The 20,206-nt window shown below is 42.7% G+C and overlaps 1 protein-coding gene and 1 long non-coding RNA gene across 7 annotated transcripts in view; one reads left to right on the top strand and one right to left on the bottom strand.

Moving 5' to 3' along the window:
• The window catches only part of MYO1H (myosin IH), a 49,808-nt gene that overhangs the window by 4,601 nt on the left and 25,001 nt on the right, over positions 1-20,206 (top strand). For 2 of the 6 annotated variants that reach the window (XM_035340119.1, XM_035340118.1), the window contains exon 1: positions 10,113-10,508. In XM_035340119.1, coding sequence (XP_035196010.1) covers positions 10,481-10,508 — 28 coding nt within the window. In that variant the 5' untranslated portion in view covers positions 10,113-10,480. Of the gene's footprint in view, positions 1-1,013; positions 1,170-3,995; positions 3,998-7,719; positions 7,876-9,129; positions 9,292-10,112; positions 10,509-13,741; positions 13,883-19,050; positions 19,153-20,206 lie in introns of those variants that run through there. The other 4 variants (XM_035340115.1, XM_035340113.1, XM_035340114.1 and 1 more) reach the window with 4 other exon arrangements.
• On the bottom strand, positions 9,086-9,997 carry LOC118174657. Its single transcript, XR_004754725.1, has 2 exons — positions 9,797-9,997; positions 9,086-9,256 (listed from the first exon to the last, which is right to left on the bottom strand). It is a non-coding gene; the product is annotated as an uncharacterized LOC118174657 (long non-coding RNA).

The following is a 20,206-nucleotide window of genomic DNA, read 5'->3' as shown; positions in this document are numbered from 1 at the left end:
TGCTTGTTCTGCTGCAAGGGTAACTCAGGAGAGCTGGGAGGAAGCTGGTTAGTGGGAAAGAAAATGAGCTTCTGAATGAAGAGCAACTGGAGGAAAAGCAAGTCTGGAAACTAGTTTATTATTATTATTGTTATATATTTTTATTTAAATGATTGCAAATAACATAGTAGAAATACAGCTCTTTTCCCAGTGCTGTCATAGACCATACGTATAGCCCTGCATAGTCACAGATTTTCACATTTTCTGAAGTATTTACTAATACTTTATGTTTTTGCTAATGAAGTTAATAACTCATTATCAGCACGTGCCAAAAACTGCTGAATACCAGGCTTTGAATTGAACTAGACACCCAAGGTAGGAACACCATGCAGTAAATCTGTTTCTAGTTTTGGTGTTGAAAACATGAACTTCAATTCCTGAAAACTTTGTTATTTGGAATTACTCACTGGTATATAACTGTTATTTGGAATTACTCACTGGTAAATAACTGGTTAGATGAGTTCTGTAAAATAAAAATAGAGAGTAGCATAATGTGGTGATCTGGGGCTTGGCTAATTCTTCTGTAAAGCAGCTAATGCCTGCTATTTCTGTGCTAAGACTTCATTAGTTTTTTTATAAAATTTTCAGATACTTTGATGGAAGAGACTGTAGAAATGCAAATATATCAAAAATTCACTGTTGCAATGAAGGAGAAATAAAATAAATTTCCTTACAGCAAAAAATGATGAATTCAGCTTGGCTTGCTTCCACAAATCCTAATGTTAACACTTAAGAAAACTAGGCTTTGACTTTGAAATGTTGCAAAAACTGAACTGTAAGAAACCTCTTCCAGCTCAGCTGCTTGGGAAATCCAGCATCTTTTTGTTACAGGGGCCTTGAACTCCCTTCAAAGTTGGGAATTAAATTCAACTACCCATTAAATGTTCATATGCTAACTCACTTTAAATATCTGGCAGGATTAAGTGAATTTCATTGTTACAGTTTTTCATGATGCTTATATTTGTCTTTCAAAGGTGCTCTATACCCGTGAGACTCGCAGGATGAGAACAAGACAGAGGAACATGAAAATTTCAGAGTATGCCTCTTGGCATTGACCAAAGTCACAAGGCTCAACTGAGAATGAAGCTAGCAAAACGTCTGATTCTTCCAGCTGAAGGGTGCAACAATGAGTGGAGGTAATAATGCTTTCCGGGGATTAAAAATGCACACATACGAACCTATATGTACACACACGTATACAAATGCATATTTCCATGACATGTTGACTGTGGAATACTGACAGCTTCCTGAGGTATCTCTGTGTACTCCTAAATTCCCAGCAGAGAGAGACAGCCCGTGTCCGAAGAGCAGTTTTGGTACTGAGTGCAGGTGATGTGTATTGCTACGAGTAACAGAACTCGCCAGAATCTCTGTGCTTCTGTTTTCCCATGTGCTGCATGACATGAGCTGGGTATACTTAAGACTAGAGTAAATATGTACTTTTTTTTTTTTTTTAACACTGTATTATTCCTAAGGATTCTCATTGAAAACTATGCCCAGTTCTTTCAGATCTTACACAGGGGCAGAGAGAGCTGGGGTGCAAGCTCCAAAGATCTTCCTGCCTATGTTAATTCCCATCTGGGTATAGCCTTTGAGAAGTGAACACATATATGGACCAAGTTAGGGAGGCTGTCACCCAGAGCCTCTGGTTGCTGCCTTTCACTGCATTTAACCAAGAGAGGACACTGGAAGAAGGAAAAAAAAAAAAAAAAAAAAAAAAAAGTGGTCCTTTGTATTGCCAGTAGCTCTCCACTGTGTTATAGCAGTGTGTTTGTGGTGTTCTCGTGTGGCCACAGAGGGTCTCTTCTCGATGTTCTTAGCGTACAAGAAGGGAAGCATGAAGGAAAATAATGGATCAAATTATAAATTTGTGCATTCTTTCAGCACAAAGAGTAAGGCTCATTGTGGAGAAGCTCAAATGCTCAACAATTCTTTCTTCAGAAGTCACAGAGAACAGATTTAAAATGCAAAGCATGACTTTGCAGGCCTGTACATGTAAGGGGGGAGGGGACCAGAGGATAAAATGCCATCGGCAGCATGTTGCACGAGCATCGTTAGACATTGAGAAAGATATCATTAGATTAAAAAAGTGTCTTCACAGAGAAACAAAAGGCGAGCCAAGGCACAGCACGTCAGGATTGCCCAACGCGAACTTCAGAGTCATTGCTGCTGACAATAGATGCACAGGCAAGCTTTGCCTCGGAGAGGTTATGAATTCCAGGCAGGGTAAAAGTGGTTCTAACAGACGCTGTCATTGTAGCTGAATAAACAGTCAACAGTACTCTGCATCTCCCTCTCAGTTCAAGATTAATTACTCATCTAAAATGACAGCTACTGTCTAGTGCCTAAAAGTTGTCAGGGGCTGTATCATCCACTCATGTTTCTTCAGGGACAAATGGCTGCTTTGCTCTCAGACACATTTTTGGATTTGCCTGACTGTTCAGTGACATCTTTGGAAGTGCTTAGCAAAAGCTGACATATTTTTCCTATTTTTATTGCTGCGGCTGAAGAGGAAGTACTCTGTTCGTCATAAGTAACATCTGTCAGGAGAGCTAGGTTTCTTAGTATATCCAAATTAACTTTCCTGGTTTTATTTTTTATAATGCGTAAAATAAAAGCTCAGCCATTCTAGTAAAATCTTTGGTACATCACATAAAAATATCAGTCCTCCTGCACTCTTGAAAGCTGGTACTGGAATATGAAGTTAGGCATTTATTTTTCCAGTTTTTCTTTCATCTTGTCAAAGAGGTTTAACTTTTCTGCGATATCTATTTTGTTGGGGTAAAGTGGGCAGTTTAATGATTAGATGAATTGCAATATACGTGTATGGAACAGAAAAAGAGAATCTGTTGGGGTTATTCATGTGCTTTTGGATTTGATTTACTTCCTACTTCCTTATTTAATAACTGGGTTCCTTAAGACTCCTTAAGCTTGAGTGACCCATGTTTTGTTGCCAGGTCTATTCCAATGACCCCTGCCAAGACCCCTGCCCCAGTTCGTCTATCAGACAAAAATGAATCTATTCCAGGAACTATCAGTTCCCATTATCTCTAATTGAGCCTGACAGTTGGAGACAGGCCTCATTATTTTTAATTGGGCCCTATAGTTCTAGAGTTAAATTAAACGCAATTTAATGCAGATAGCTCATATGCATTGGTATGGTAGAGTCAAATTGTATTTTAAATTTAATGAAACAACAGTGTTTGTTTCCAGGCTTCACTTTTATATAGTTTTATTGCTTTGAGCTCTACATTATTTAAAACTTGCATGTTGCGTGATGATATATTGGTTAATTAGTATCTGACCTGCTCAAGCACCTGTTGTGCCTTATCACTACATATGCTTTTATAGGAAAATTGAAAATGTAGGTATGAGGGGGTGATGAACAACTCTTTATTCTCCTATAAACTCAGCTGTTTTGGTGATAGCTTCATACAGAATGGTTAACGTAGTTTTAAACAGATTTTCAGTCACCGATCTTGCAAATATGAGAAAATCCTGAAAGCTTCCCCAAAACTCCTAAGTGGAAGTTTTGTTTAGAACTTTAAAATTAAGGTATATGTTTATACCTCAACAAAGGCATTTTTACCACTTCATAGCAGAGAATCTATTCTGTTTCTGTCATGAAGCCAATATTTTTGTAATCATCAAGTAGTGTTTTTCTGTAAGGACACCCCTGACTAAAGAAAGAATTAAACCATCCTGTTACACAGATGCGTGTTACTCTAGATATTATAAATATAGTGATTGAAATATCTAGATATTATAAATATCTAGGTATCATATCTATAAATGATTGCTGAATTTGGGCTAGGAAGGAACATACCAATCCACACGGAAGAAGAGGTCAGTCTCACAATCCTTGCTCTAGTAGCCTTAAGTCATACAAGAGTTTGTAAAGTGCTTCTCTGTGCTCTTTCTGAGCAGCATATAGTGAGTCAACAGTGGAATGCAAGATGTCAATTTTTACTGAATCTTTAGCTTTGCCACAATATGTCATTGACGCAAGTAATCCACCAGTGATACTCCTCTTTCAATTGAAGACTTTGGAACCAAGTTTCCTAATTACAGAAGGCTTTGATTAAATATTGGATTTTCCTTTAAACAGATACTTCTTTCAAAGTACATTTGCATTATTATGTTTGCATTTGCTTTAGCTTCCTCTTCAGGTTTGCTTGAAGGACAAATACATAAACTATAAAACTTTTCTAATGGGATGTGCCAAACGTAACCAAAATCAAACTGGACACTTTTTTCACAAAGTGTGTAAATTTAGGAATCCAGGACAAGTATCCATCTGTTGGGAACAGCAGTGACTAGGCTTCTTAAGAGCTCAATCATCTTGCATTTAATAATTACATATTGTGCGTTTAATTAACAGATACTTAGTCATGGAAATTATGTCATCAAGCCTATAGGCTGAGTTTGTCCTAGACAAAAAGAACAAGGATTACCCAATGCTTATATAGTCACTGTACCATTCTAACTGCTTTTCTTGGCTTGAGCATAGGCATCCATTCCAGAACAAATGTCAGTTATGCCATCTCTTAGGTGTCTCTAAATCTTCTGAAGCACGTTACACTTGGAGCATAATCTAATATCTGAATGAATACTTTTTTTGTCTATTATACTAGACAGAACCTCTAGCTCTTTTTCCCTGCTCTGCTTTTTTCAAACAATGGTGCCATCACATATGAAAGGTCTGCTCTACCTTCATTCCTCCTAAGAAATGCAGCTCCTTTCTGCTGTTGGATGCCGTTAGAGTTTTTCATTTTCACTTCAATTTATTTCATTTGCAGAGATGCACGTTAGATTTTAGAGCAACAGTAGGGAATATTTTCCATGCTGAAAGTCTGACGGGAATCTCAGGTAACACTGGTGGGAGGACATTGGCATAGCTACTGTTACACACCTCTCCCCCTTGCAGCTCTTTAGGGAATGCTCCTCAACTGCAGTGCACACGCTGCATTCCCAAAGCCCAGCACACAGTGTGTCCTAATATCCATCAGCCTCATACGGCTTCGTGCTGCCACGTCTCCCTACCACATACACCCCAAGGCTCAGTGCCATGGTGCTCCTCGTGGCTGCACACACAAGTGTGCTGCTGCAGCACAGCATTTCCAGCATGCTCAGGATAGGATGGGGCTTCTGTAGCTCCGCTTCGCAGCACGTCCTTCTGGGGCGTAGCCACTCTGCATCGAGCACCTCAAACCACCTTGTCTTCTTCCCCCCTGAATTTAGTGGGCTGAATTCATGGGAAGTTGGCTTAGATGGGTGAAAAAATGTGGTACAAGTGAGAGGGATGGAGGTTATCAGCACAGAGAGAAACCAGTGCTAGAGAGAGGAAGGGAAAAGCAGAAGCCTGCCAGACATAAGGCACTGACAGTGTTTAGGCGGCAGGGCAGAATTTCCCTTCCCCCTGTTATAGGGAGAAAATGGAGCTGGTGGTTACGTTTAATTTCTCCACAAAATATTTGTAATTGAAGTAAAAAGCATTACAGAAAATAGTATTATTTTTTTTAGTCCAAACAGTCATCCAAAAGTATATCCAATAGGATCTCTGGAATTAATTTTTCATGCCTGCATTCAGTATGCACAAGCTACTTTAGACATAGCTAAATGCATGAGCTTCTCAGCTCCTCTACTCATTAGGTATTTTTGTTAGCTTTAGCTTGGCCAGCAAAAAACCTCTCTTTTCCTAGCACTGCAGGAGGTCCCTGCTGTGACAGGCTAAAATACCAAAAGATACAAGGGGTCTGTCATATGCTGTTGTCCTTTTGATTGAACTTGGAGAGAAAAGGCTTTTGTATAGCCAGTGGCCAGTTAGCCAGCACACTCCTAATATTATAGGCACAGATTTAGTGACTGTGTGAGAAGTGAATTTGGAATAGATTTATTACAGCTTTATGTGCTCCTAGAAACCTTATATCTATCTTTGGTGTTTTTAATGGCTTCCTTATTCATTACCACGTGGGCACCGAGCAACAATTTTCATCTGAATATTCACAGCAACCATGCAAGGCAGAGGAATTATTGTTAGTTGTGTTTTACAGATGTGGAAGTGAAGCTTTCAGGGTGTATTTGTGTGACACAGCACAATGCTGTGGACAGACCAAGATGAGGTGGACCCAAGTGGCTCAGATCCTGAAAAGCAGGCCAGTTTCTGTGGTGTTTGTTTGTTTGTTTGATTTAATATACATAGGGTTGCTTTGTGCTGTGTTGTTGTCATATGTGCAGTAGGCATAATGACCCCTTTCAGCTACAGAGCTAAAATACTTCACGTCACCCCCTCTGTTGCTAGCAGGAGAACAAAGCTAAAAAAAATTCTTCCATATTTGTCAGGCTAATTACCTTGTGTATGTTTCGGCACTACAGTCAAGCCACAGCATTGCTTTCTGTCTGAATGCTTTCCAATTTAGGGTGAAACTCTGAATGCTTGGTCTAAGAAATTCCCCCTAATTTCAAGTTTAAGCAGGATATGTTTATTTCAAAAGAAGTGAGAAGGAAGGTTTAGTGTATTGCGTGGCGCAATGAAGTGGGTATAGACAAGTTTGTCAGACATGATTTTATCTGTTTTGCTAGATTGCCAAATCCATGAAAAGACTCTGAGACCCAGACCAGGAGATGGTAGGTCGTCCTGGATTTTAAAGCTTCCAAATACCATTCGGAGCAATGGCATTAAAAATTCAAATGTAAACCAAGTCCCATTTACAGGTAGGAGAACCGAGGCATTCGGTGAATTGTTCAGTAGGATGCATCATATTTGTGTGGATTTCTCGTTTGCCTTGTGAAGATGAAGTTTGTAATGGGATATGTTCACAATTCCATTGCTTGCACAAAACTACCCAGTTGCTACATAAACTTCATGGATTGTCATGGCCACGCCAGATTGATACAAAAGAATTGCAAGAAAAAAAAAAAGAAAAAAAAAAGGGAAAAAAAAAAGGCTTCTGTTTGTAACATTCTCTTTTCAACAGGGCTTTAAAGGTTAAGGCCTTCTGACTGTCTGAGTGACTGCGCAGGCTCCGTCAAGTAGCACTGTGTACAGACAGCACATCTTCTGCTGAGCTGAAGTAACATACAGCGTTTCCTAAATGTTACTGGGATCAGATTATCTCCTGTTTGTTTGTTTCCTCTCAACTGGCTTGAGAAGAATGCAGGTTATAAACAACATATGTCAAGGATTTAATCTAGCTCATCAAAAGTACTCTTCAAGTCTTAAAACTGAGGCTGAAAGAGAGGTCTGAGCTGCTGATTTGAAAGGACGGGACTTTTTTCTCAGTGCTCTTCAGCCATCATTGGCCCAACAATGATGGGGAGACTCGGGGCCTGATGGATCTGCCCGTGCTACCTTCTGACATCACAGGACTCTTGTACCTTGCCTGCTAGCCTGCTCTCTGCTTTAAATAATACATACAGGAAAGAGCCATATAATTCACTCAGTAGTTTACGGTTACATAGAGAACAGATTAAAAGGGAAAATGAAAATAATTTGGGGATTTTTAACGGAGCAGTAGAGCAGTCCTATTTATACTGTGATGTTTGGAGTTAATGAGCTCAGGGTGAATAATTGATAACGATTTTAAAACAAGCAAGAATTCAATTAAATATGAACAAGAGGAGGCTGAGCATGTGGTAAAGAATTTCTCTTTCCCTTTTGACTGCAAACAATCCTTTTAGATCTGGTCACTAAAGACAACTGGCAATGAAATGGGTGTGTGAAAGAGGAGGAAACCAGATATTATGTTACTTAAAAGTCATTCATCATGTCACAGGAAGGCAGCAATCTGAACTCCTGAAATAAATAATCGCTGAAGGTGATCTCTCTACACAAAGGTACTGTAGCATGAAGCCACTTCCAACTGCTAAAATATTCCTTCTGTAATGAGGCCAGTTACCCAAGTGCACCGTGTCCAGGGAAGAACAGAACATATTAAAATGATTTCCTGTGTGAGATATCTCCATGAGCTATCTGTAGGCACGGAGTTACTGCTCTGTTGTGCAAGTGGGAGTGCAGTGCAGTATTCTCATCTCTATTTTTACCAAGGTGAATGCTGAAATAACGCAAGATTCTGTGTTAAATTCTCAGGAGGAAAATTAACTCTGTCCTAACTGAAACCAGGACAACTGTAAAGACTTTTTCATCCTATTGAAGAGCCCCATTCATATCTGCCTATCAGCACATTGATTCCAAGTAAAATTAATTGCCATTTTGCGTTTGTCAGCAGAGAGTAGTATTTCCTTCTGTCCTGTAATTCTGTGTCTGCTTTATCCTACTTCGTGTGAAACAATTCTTCAACATTCCTTACCCAAAACAGATGGCTCAAAAACATCTATTATAGCTGGTAGCAACGCTGAAGTTGTAACTGTCTGAAAGAGTAACAATGCTTTTGTTGGTGGCCAAGGTAACAGCACCACTGCGCATTGAAATAAACACGCAGTACCATTCTTCTCAAAATGTACTGCCTTGTCTTTGTAAGGACAGTGACTTTGGAATGAGGATGGGCACAAAAGCTTTCATCAGCAAAGTAAGTGATTGCAAGGGATCAGTAGTTGGAAGCACTTGCTTCCAAGAGTTTAGAAGCACGAGCATTCTTTGTTTTTCCATCTCTTACAACGTTCAGCGATACACTCAAATTCACTCTGACGTCTAGCCCAGCATAAACTGAGGAGTTTTCCTAAGTGGTTTCTGCACTGAAGTCAAAAATGCAAGTTCATATGTTTTTCATCTATGTGTTATACTGTGATACTATATTATTTTTTTATTTCCCTTTTCTGGAATGTGCTTGAAGATCTAAGGCGAGTGGCTCTGCAGTATTTATCAGCATTTCCTGTGATGCAAATGTACACAGAAGATACAGAATTTAGCCAGGACTGTTAGCATTACTTTTGCTGCTGTTTAGTTTTCTGATGCTCGTACTCATCACTCCTTGTTCTACATAGCTATGCACATTGCCGCTTTATTGGAGGAGCGGGACACCACATAAATATGCACATGCACTTTAGGTGCTCTGTGTGATATGTAAAGGGGAACGGGCTAGATAAACCTGACAAACTAATAATTGTTCTCTGTCTTTATTTATGCTGTAGAAATTGCTTGAAGCTCGTCAAACAATTCAGCTCCTGTGTGTGGGACTGAGTGTGAGGACAGCGCTACAAGGATGCCAGCAGAGGTAGGACTGCCTGTCCTTAGATCTGGTTGCAACCCATCAGGGTCCTGTAGAAGAAAAAGAGAGAATGCAGTATGTGAATGTGAGTGTCGAGTACTCACTCATTACAACATTGTTTTGATTCTGTTCTACTTTGGGTGAGTCTGTATCCACACCTGTGCCCTGCACCTTATACAGCAGGCTTACAAGATCATAGAGGTTGCAGCAATGCAGGAAAGTTAGTAAAATCGACTTTCTGAGTTGGAATCACATTAAAGATTAATGTATAGTCTTAGCATCTGTTCCTCCTCTGTAGGATATCTGCACTTTTAATTTTTAAGCATGTCTTAGCCTCAACCTGGGAAGAGAGATACTATAACAAGGGGATATACATTATTAACCTTAAAGCTTCCAGCTTCAGTCAGCTCCTACAGACTGATGCTCAGGGTTCCGGACAAGCAGATGAGCACCCACTGGGTCTGCAACCCTGGCATGGTCCTGGTGTGGGCTGATTCCAGGGGCAGTTTTAATAGAGCAGATACATGCAGTCACTTATTCTGGTAGTTGTAATTAACAGAAAACGTTTGTACCGGCTCATCAAAGATCACTGGTGTCTGCAATGTAACCTCAAGGAAGATAGAGTTTCAAGTTCTTATCTTGGAAAAGTGGCCACTATGCCTATGCAAGTACCCTAGGACAAAGTCCCTGACTCACAGTGTAAATTATTAATGGTATTCTGTTCGGGTGAGAACGTAGTCTCCTACCTAGCAGCACAGTGTTACGAAGGACCATAAACAAGTTCAAAGCACCTTTTGAATGGTTTAGCTGGAATAATTGTTAACAGCTGAATTTAACAGCATTCAAGATGGATACCCAGGTAACTTTAATTCTGAGTGGGGGTAGTGATAGATCTGTTAGCAGCTAGAGATGTAGTTCCAATTTCTATTAACTGCATTAGCAAATACTTGAGTAGTGCGTTTCATAGGCTAGGTGATGCTATAATGATTTTGAACTAATATTTTTGTAAAGCACACAACTATGTAATTCAGTCACAAATATCTAGACTCATTTCAAAAACTTTGTGGTGCAAAAGCGAGCGTGTGTTGCATTTATCTTGGACAATATGCCTTCAGCAGTAGGAACTACTTCTAGCCTCGATGCCTGTACGTTCATAAGTGTGCACTTTCCCTCTCTGCTGGCTAATTTAATTTGGACTTTGACAAAGAAAATTCTGGGAAGCTGTGACTGGGGTGACATCTCACTTGCATGCTAATGAGGTCTTGACAGAGGAGATGACAGATGGAACTCCAGGATCAAAACAGCTACTTTTTTTTCCAGCAGGATATTAACATTCAAAGGTTTATAACAGCTCTTACAATTAAGCTGGACATTTCTAGGTATCTGCTGATGACTTTTCTCTTGACATAGATTGTAGCAAAACTTCTAGAAAAAACTCTGTAATACCTCCGTAGATGGCGTGCATCGTTACCACAGACTTCTCTTAAATACTCCAGTTTAGTCTTTCTAAATCCTTTGGAAGTTCTGAAGCTGACCTGTTTAGACAGTGGTCACAGTCTTGATGTGGCACTATTGCCTCCAGCAATCTCCGTCAGATCTCATCACAAAACCTGGTGATGGTTTTTGTAGGACAGACCTCCACGTAACCTTGACATTCTTGGTCCAGAGCTTGTAAGCAAGTGACAGACGTTGTGCAGTTCTTGTGATCTGCCTGGCAAACATTCCACGGGCTGCAGAATTACTTTGTTAATCCTCCATTTATTTATTGAGCATCAGTGTGTTGAGACCCGCTCAAAGGGAAAATGATGCCTTTGCACATCCTTTTCTCCTCTTCCCTGTAGAAAATGGTTGTCGGTGTTTGACAGGGACAGTGAGTTCACACTCAGGAAATGTCTCATGAAGGTCAGTTGTGCAGCAGAGGTGGTGTCCAAGGAGGAACTGCAGTTGAAAAGCTTCACAGAGAGCCGCTCCATCAACTGATTGGGCTGGAGAGAGTCAGCTTGGCACACGAGGGGAGGGAGGCCCTTGCAGGCTGGGGGGATGCCTGAAGTGAGGAGTGACACCGAGGCGCTGGGGAGGGATGCTGAAGCGACGGTGGTCAGCTGCGAGCAGCAGCACGGAGGGAGCAGAGGTGTGAGCCGGACTGGAACTGTGCAGCTGGCCCCGTGAGGACCAAATGACAGAGCTCGATGCTGAAGCCGAAGAGAAGTAAGCAAATTATTCCCAAATAAAAGGCGACAGAGGTGGAACGTAACAGAGCATTTAAACTGCATATTCTGAGACAGAGAGAAATGCAGTAACCAAAGGCAAGACGGAGGATTTAATTTTTAATTAGCCGTAATTAATTCCTTCCCCATCTTATGTCTGGTGAGAACACACAGTGAAAGGAAGGAATATCAGTTTTGCTTCGATAGAACCATTCAGAGAGAGAAAGGAATGCATTTTAGTCAGTTGAAGTACTGCCTGCTGAACTCGGAGGTGATGTGGTTGGCTGGCTGTGCAACGATCCTGTTAAATCTGTTGGGGTTTTGCTTATTGCAACACTGAGAGCTTTTTACTTTCCATGTGATTTTCAGGGTTGCTACTCCGTGGTGCATAGTCTACGTGAATGAGAGACAGCTGAGCCCTAGTTCAGCGGTCCAGATTGGCTTGTAGTTAAGTGTAAATGTAAGGCTGGTTCATGGGGTGTGATGGGTACCTTGCTGCTGAGGTTTTGAACTGATACAGGAATGAGGGAATTTCTTCCTAATAATAGTTGTAGAAGGCTTGAAAATTATTACTTTTTTTCCCCCAGGGAAGAATTATATTTTTTCAATTAAAGAAAAAATCTTATCCTTCCAGTTAATGCATATTTGTTGGACAGACCCAGACTTACGAACAGCTTGTAGTAGCTGAGGCCTTTTGGAACTGTTGTGAGAGTTTTCCTTTCCACTCTTATACTGCTTGACAGGTATTTGACGTAAATTACAGTTATCAGACAAAAAAACATGCTTGAGAGAAAAATCATTTGCTCACATCAGATAACCCCATGCCTTTTCTTTGGCCGTGCTGATGTTAAACCTGCTTGTTCTTTATTCTTACTCCCAGGAAAAAACAGGCAAGATGTGCATTTCTCGTTCCCCCCCAAAAAACAGAGCAGAATACCCTGCTCCTTCTCAATTTGTCCTTTTGAAGGTCAGCTTTAAGGACCGTAAAATCAGCACAGTAATCCTCGTGGTACCCAGGAGTAATTCCTCAGGCAATAGGCTTCGTGTATCCTCACCCTGTATTTCACAAACTCCTGAGCTCCAGCGTTGTGACAGGGCTTGCAGTGTCCCCAGGCCCTGCTGGCATGTCACATCCTACTTGTTCCTGGAACAGTTCATTAACTGGCGGTAATCCACCGGGGACGGGAGCAGCATCTAACTATTGGACAAGCATTCAACTTCGGATTTGCAGAAGAACTGCAAGGCTGGAGGAATTTCTCCTGTTCCGAAACCAAGCTTTCTTTCCTCTCTGCCTGGCATCGACGAGCTCTGGTTGGGCAGGCAGTGAGCGAGGCGGGCACGGGCGATGCGATACGGGCTCCTTGGGGGCACTGCGCTAGTGTCTGGGGGAGGGGATGTGGCCACCTGCCATGGAGAGGGAGATTTTACAAACATAATGAAAGGCGAAACAAAGAAGACATTATCTGCCATGTGAACTGTTGAGGACCAAACAGCAACTTGCATATGGTTTGAGTTTGGCACAGCCTGTGTTTGTATCCTCAGACAGGGCTCCCTGTCTAGTTATTTACTGTATTAATGACAGGAGACAGAAATACAGCAAATGGGCTGGGCACGTTCATTACTGCGATAATTGTTGTTTCATAGAAGCCAGGACAGCTGAGCGCTGCACGGAGCCCTGACTCTGAACACTTCGGTGGCTGCAGGTGGGACATGAGAGCAGATTTACTTTTCAAGACAAAGAGGAGCACATACTCTAGCAGTAATACTTTCTGATTCAGCCAAGTGTGTAAATCCCAGAGTTTCATGCCGTCTTATAAAATGCAATATAGTAAAATACAAAAGCACCTGCTGATACATTGGTCTCACGTTTGTTAGCCTGCAATCATGCTACCGTCTCACTTTTGAAAGCAGTCATACTATTCAGTTAGGGAATGTTTTTAAAAATTGAGGTATTCTATACAAAAATCTGCTTGTAGCAACCGCATTTTTGTATATTCTTTCTTCTCTTATCCCTGTTAAGCACAACTAAGATCACTCCCTATAGAATATATCATATTTTCTTTTATATACTGCTGGTTTATGAAACCAAAACCTTCCTTTCTTCTTTTCTATGGGAGAAAAAAGGAAAAGGTTTTACAGCAACTGCACCATAGCAGTAATTTTGTTAAGGATCGAGGCTAAGGTGGTATTAATGTTTTGCTCCTTTAAAACCTACCTCATCACTTACCTATCTTAGCAGGTTTTCCCTGTTGCAAATGATTAAGTTTCCTCATGTCAGGCATTAAGTAGCCTTTTAACCATACCAGCCAGCAGCTATGTCGCTTCTCCCTGCAGCTTGTTCTGCTGTGGGAATATGCAACGTAGTCAGAGAGGGTAATCTGCTGTTTCAGGGGGTGGGGGTTAATTTTGTTCCTTTCCTGCTCAGCTTGCTTTAGGCTACTTTTTTGTAGCAATATGGAGGAAGTGGGGGTAAGTTCAGAGCTCTTTGCAAGGTTTTATGCTAGTATGTGCTTTAAAATGAGAATCTCCTGCTAAATTAGGAGGGACAGCTATCCTGGCAAATTGGGTGCCTGGTTTGGGTTGTGTAGGGGGTAATTATTTCCTTTCTTCTCAAAGGAAGAGAAGTAGAACTGCATCCAGGGTTATTTGGGGTGAATGCTGTGGCTAAAGGAGGAGGGCAGGAGCTAACTTTCACCTACTTGGAAGTAGGAGGAAAAAAGGAATGTTTTTCTGATCGGGAGAGAAGGGGACTTGCAACATCTGTACACACACCAAAATGCCTGGGAACTCATATGTGACTGCTTGAGGAGCCCTGACCTTTATTTTAATAACAAAACCAGCATGGGAATAGGTGCCCCTGGCTGGCCCTGACCTGCGGGTCCTGCTGCATGCAGGATGGGGGAGACCTCCCCCCACTTCTGTACCTAGCGTGGAGCAAAAGTAACTCAGACCCTCTAAGGGGGAAGGGGGTCACAGTACTGCTTCCCTTTCTGTCTCTGTCCCCACCTTGGTAGCCAGTCAACAAGAGAGCGCTGTCCTTTCCCCTCGCTTGCTTTCAGAGCTGCAAGCAGCCATGGAAGCTCCTCGTGGCTGCTGTGCCCAGACATTTCCTATTGTCAGAACCAGCTCTTGTGCCCTGCAAAGTATCACAGGGGTAGTAAAGGGACGGCTCCTGGAGATAACCCCGTTCCTTTCCTTTAGAGAAAATTATTTTGTATTAAGTCTCCCCACACTGTTGCTTAATGATGCAGGTGGCTTTGAAGCAAGTCTAATTTGTTAACCTTTCTGCTAGGTGTTTTGGCTGGTGGAGTGTAAAAGGCTCTCTCGTGGCTCCAGGTAGTAGCTTCCAGAATGAAGCAATTATGTGGCCCATTGATAACGCCTTCGTGCTTGACTACTAAATTGAAATGCTTGTTAGCAAAGTGCTTTGTGCACAGAGAGGTCCAGGAAAATTAAAAACAACAGGGAATGTCTGATAAAGATGTCTTCTGAATCAATTTATTCACAGGAACGTTCCCTTGCTGCACTGTGGCTGCATCTCCAGACTCTGTTGAAATATTACACTTGCCGGTAAATCTACAGCTAGATAATGAGTCTGTTCACAGCCTCTGAGCTCTTCCTACCTGTGTACAAAACTGCAGCCTTGGCATCCGATGCTCCTTCAAGCCTGACGAGCCAGGCCCAGAGCAAGTGCACGTCGTAAATTAACGCGAGCGTTTGGGTGACCTTTGCTGTAATTCACGTGAATGAGGTCTTGCGCTGCAGCCGGTGCAGGTGACTGTTCTGCTATAGTTGTCAAAGGAAGCCCTGATTTTTCTTGGCCCTGGTGCAGGGATAAAGACTGGCTTTTGCCGTGGGATGATGAGACAAAAAGCTTGGTTTGGGTAGGGATTTGTTGTCCCAGACATTGCTCAGCACGTCTGCTTTCAGTTTCTATGCTGATTTGTCACCTCTTGAGAGATGTGATTGTACAGGCCAACATCTCTCTGCTTTCTGATGTCCAAAGGGTTTTATCATCGGGGCTTGTGTTAGGACGCTTCTGCAGGAGATGTGGTATCAGTGTTTATTTCATCTATGGCCTTCTTGCTGTGGCCAGAATCAGGTGTTTGCATTCAGGTTTCCCCTAGTTCTTTTTGGAAGACTTGCCCCTGTGATGTCAGGACCACTTGCTAAATGCCATGAGAGTGTGTTCGTTTTTTAAATAAAACAGGACTGCAGCACTGAGGGATCACGAGGTGTTTGGTTGTTTGTTTGCTTTTTCTATCTGGAATTCTATCCTAAGAGTAAAGATAAAAATTGATTAGAACTCAGATTTGCTTCTCAAACTGATTTTGACATATTTGCTAGTGGCTGCTGCTAGTAAATTGCCTGTCTTTGTAGATTTCATTAGCCTTTTGAGAAATAGCCAGGAGTACTTAGTGGAATGGAGTACGGAAGGGCTGTCCGCAGCCCTGGGAGCAGTATGCTCCTCCTTACTCACTGCTCAGACTACAGAAGGAACAATTTGAGGAATGGGGCTTCTAGCAGCGGCAAAGAACATGACTTGGTTTTCTTTTGTGATTGTGCAAAACCCAGTATTCACTCTGTGAGAGGAGGAGAAGGTGCCTTTGGTTCCCAGGTGTCTGCGCAGACCTGCAGCCCGGTCAGAGGGCCGGACCTCCTGCCTGCAGCACCGCGCAGCTGGGGGAAGTCACTCCATCGCTGTTCCTATGCCAAGTAAGAATAATTCAGTGCTTGTTCTGAGCAGCCAAACTCCCAACTGAGACCACAACAAGCGATAATGGTAAATACAGAGGGACTGCAACCTGAGGCAGAAAAGATGCTTTTACATCTTCCCTGTAGTTTATTTTAATTTTTGAAAACTTCCCAGAAGCGCCCCTGTCCTGCTATGTGTTCTTTGTAGTTACCAGAGTGCAACTGAGGTCTGAGCTGGGCTCTGGCTTACACAAAAGGCACCGTAGCAAGCAAGGCATCTCTTTCTGGTCATCTGCAAGACTTCTAAATACATCGCCTTACTGTTGCTTAGTGCTACCCTGTACCATACGGACTGCCAGATGTTCAAGGACTGTCCTCACCTTCCTAGAAACTGAATAAATCAGCTCTCCCCTCTTTCCAGAAGTTTTAACTTCTGAATGTTAGCACTCCACCTGGAAATCCTGTGTCCTGTTACCCAGGGAACGTGTTTTATGGAGCTTACCAGCGGTTTGTGCTTTCTGATCATTTGTTCTGTTCTGCAACTAATGTTCAGGATTCATTAAGGAGCTGCCTCCGGCCCAGCAGCAGGAGATGCAAGAATGTCAGTGCTGAAGAAATCTCTGGCATTTTTATCTAAAAAGCCATCACAGAGGGAGAGTGCACGTGGTTTTAACTGTCGGTCTTCTGTCCTAGCAGGAGTTGTAGCTTGCTTTTTGTGTTTTTTTTTTTTTTTTTTACAGGCTTCCATTTCCCAAGTGAGGTGCGATTGCTGTTTCTTTCCTAGCCGATCAAGTTAGCGTGTCTGGGGCGAGCCAGCAGAATATCTGCTGAATGCAAAACAAGCTGATAAAGGAAAACAACCGTTTCTAGCAGTTCTGTGATGGTTTTGCCAATTTAAAGGTTCTGAAGAGTTGTTTTATGCTGGAAGTCAGGTAGCCTTAACGCAGCGGTGCCTGTTGACAGTGCTGCAACCTGGAAGCGCTGGTGTTTGCTGAGGGAACCGGGAATTTGGGGGAGAGAAGGGCTGCTTTCGCTAACCTGGCCGCGAGGAGCGGGATTACTGGCAGCAGCCCAAAATTCGAGCTGCTCATATTAACCCGACAGGCAATTGTTTTATTAAAGCTGACACGCTGAATGGGACTCTTTTTAATGATATTCTTTACCTGTCTCATTGTGTTAAAGTGGGGAAAGGACAAGGGGGGGACGAGGAGAGAGCAGGCCGAGGGAGGGCGAGCGATGGCAGGTGGAACCGGGTATCAGGGCCGGTTTCATGTATTGAGCCGCCCAGCTTAGCCGATGTAGACCGCATAACAAGAAAGAGTTGCTAAGAACAAATCTCTATTGTTCCTTGTCATCTTTAAATGAGTGTCAAAGTAGGCAGGGGGGCTTTGACCGTTAACCGCACAATTTAGCCTGCCCGTTGTGTCCAGCAGCCCCCACCTCCTTGGAGTTTCTCAGATTAGAAAAGAAGGCCTCAGTCCCTTATAAATGGGCCAACTCTTCTCCTTTGTGTGCAGACTGCCCAGTGTGAAATCTGCAGTGACGTTAAATGTTTTCTAATGAATAATTACTGAAAGGAAATGGAGGAATATATGTGTAATGGATTGTAGCGCATTAAAATGTTTTATTTTGCGCACAAAAATGTTGTCCTTCACAAGCACCACGATTGTTTCAGAAAGCCTTTTGTGGGGGCTTGATTCTCAATGGATTATCTGTGAGCTCTTACATTTCAAATAGAAATCAAAAGGGTCCTTTGGCAAACTAATGTTTTTCAAAATGGCAGCCATGAAGCCCATTTAGTATTTAAAGTTTGGGTTTTAAAGAAATGTTTGAACTCTGGAGATTTTCTCACTTTTTTCTTTCTTTTGATTTATGAAAGTGAAGTAGTTCACCTCGACCTCTCTTCTATTGAGAAAGACAGACAGTCACCCTTTAACAAGTCTATAGTAGGCTATTCCCTGGATACAGACAAGAGGCCTTAAGAATTGTTGGCGTTTCCCTAGGCTGTTGATTAACCTTAAAACCCTCTTACTCTGTATTCTTTTGAAAAGAAATTAGGTTACAATGTGTAATTTTTTCCACAGTATAATTGTATTTATGAATTCTGCTACCTCAAAGTGTGTACAGTAGCTCGAGATGTCCTGAGTGCTGCCTTACGGACCCTCAGCATCACGCTTCTGCACGGCCTCTGTGTTTTCAGGCACGGTTGATGTGCAGTGTTTGTTTCTGTATAAATCTGGAAGAGGCTCCCAGAGATGTTGGGGCTGGTCTAGCTGAAATGCCTGAAAAATAATAATAGTAATAATCTTGGGCTTTTTTATGGTGATGCTGCAATCAGACCAATGTAGCGTGGTCCCTTGGTACAGATCTGATCTGCTTTAATGGGTTTTGCATGCAGTTCTGGTTTATCTGGAAATTACTCTGAACGGATTAATTCTTACGAGCCACACCAAAGCTTCCACAGTAGGAGGGAAGCATTTCCCTGTTGCCCCGGGCTCGCCATTATTCCAGGGCGGTAACGCATTGCTTCAAGCCTTATCGTCAGGTATACAGCAGTACCGGCTCCTCAATGGTCACCGAACCCAAATTCCCTTTGGGGAAGGCAGGACAGGGTCCGGGCTCCTCTCGGAGCAGATGCTGTGCAGGCAGCTGCGTTCAGCCCCATGGCACGCTGTAATCCTGACCTTGAAGGTGCTGCCAGGGTCGAGGGAGGGCACGTGATTGCCAGGGTCCGTCCTCGCTCTCCTGCTGACCTTGCCGACGGGGCGAGCAGGCTGTGCTTTCCGCAGCGCTGCCTGCCTTGCGGAATGTCTTCTATTTTCTTTTATTTTTTAACTGCTTTTTGTGATCAAGCTCTGTCACTGCCTCTTTGGACAGCTGCTTTGGAGAGCCTTAGGTGGAGGAAGGTGGAGCGCAGCCTAAGGAGTTTCCTTGGTGTAATCCTTGCGGTGCCTCTGTGCCATTTTGAGGAGCCTTAATGAGCAAATTCCTGTTGAGCACAAGGGGTGCAGGCCTGGGTCAAGGAGCTCTGCCCGTTGCAGTGAGTATTTCCAAAACAGAGCGCTGACGTTTCTAAAGGAATCTGTTAGCAGTGCTGCTCCAAGCTCATCTGTCTTGGCAGACCTGAGACTCATTTCTATTTTAAATCAGATGGCTCCAGAGATGCCTGCTTACTGCGCCGCATTCTTGTGGCATGAGTTGTGTTTGCTTAGATCTCAAGGGTGTAACAACAGAAGAACAGGCAAAAAGGTCATAAACGTTTGGCATCACAATAGATTTTCTAGAATGCCAGCTGGAAACAGAGTTGAACAAATAGACTGAAGTGTGCCTTAGGATCACTGTGTCCAGCCTTAGATAAGGCTCTGATTTTTTTTGGGGGGGGAAGCGTTATTGCAGACTGTAACACAAGTGTGCTCCTGTCAGTAAGAATTATCTTTCGCTGTTAGCAAAAACTGATTGTGTTGGGAAATGGATGATTTTAAATAAACTGCCTGTTGGACAGAGACCTGTTTACTTGTCTGTTAGAAATATAAATGACTGAGGTTTTTATGTCTTGAGTGTTCCTGTCATAATCAGCGTTTACTAGCTGAGGACAAATGAGAAATGTTTTAGCCCTGCTCAGCTCCCCAGATCTTGCAGTTCACCTCTTTCCTCAGTGACTCCGAGCCATCAGGTAAGTTATTTAACTTCTTAACATTGCTCTGAGAGACCAGGCAGAGACCTTCTGTGGTTCGGAAAGGGTCCTTCCACTTCTGTAGACCCTCAGGTTGCTCTGAGTGCCTTTTGAAGGACGCCTCCATTATTTGGTGAGGTTGGGCTTGGGTGTGAAGCTTCTCGAACACAGAGCTGTTACAGGATTGGGGCTGAACAGAAGCAGGAGGTCGCTCTCACGGCTACTTCTGGATCACTGGCTGCCCAAATGGAGGGATTTTATTCTGCTCACCGTTGCTTATGCAGAAGAATAATCATGGGGAGATGCTTGTTGATGTCTTTGACAGGCAGGTGGAGGAGGGAGGGAGCAAGCTGGTACATGTGAGTGAGCACTGATCCAGGCTGCAAAGTCATTTTGGGGTGGCAGAGTGGGGGACCCTGCCTGAT

The sequence above is a fragment of the Oxyura jamaicensis genome, chromosome 15, assembly GCF_011077185.1.
Source record: "Oxyura jamaicensis isolate SHBP4307 breed ruddy duck chromosome 15, BPBGC_Ojam_1.0, whole genome shotgun sequence".
Lineage (NCBI taxonomy): Eukaryota > Metazoa > Chordata > Aves > Anseriformes > Anatidae > Oxyura > Oxyura jamaicensis.
The sequence above is the reverse complement of the archived record's forward strand: the minus strand, read 5'-3'. Positions and strand labels throughout refer to the sequence as shown.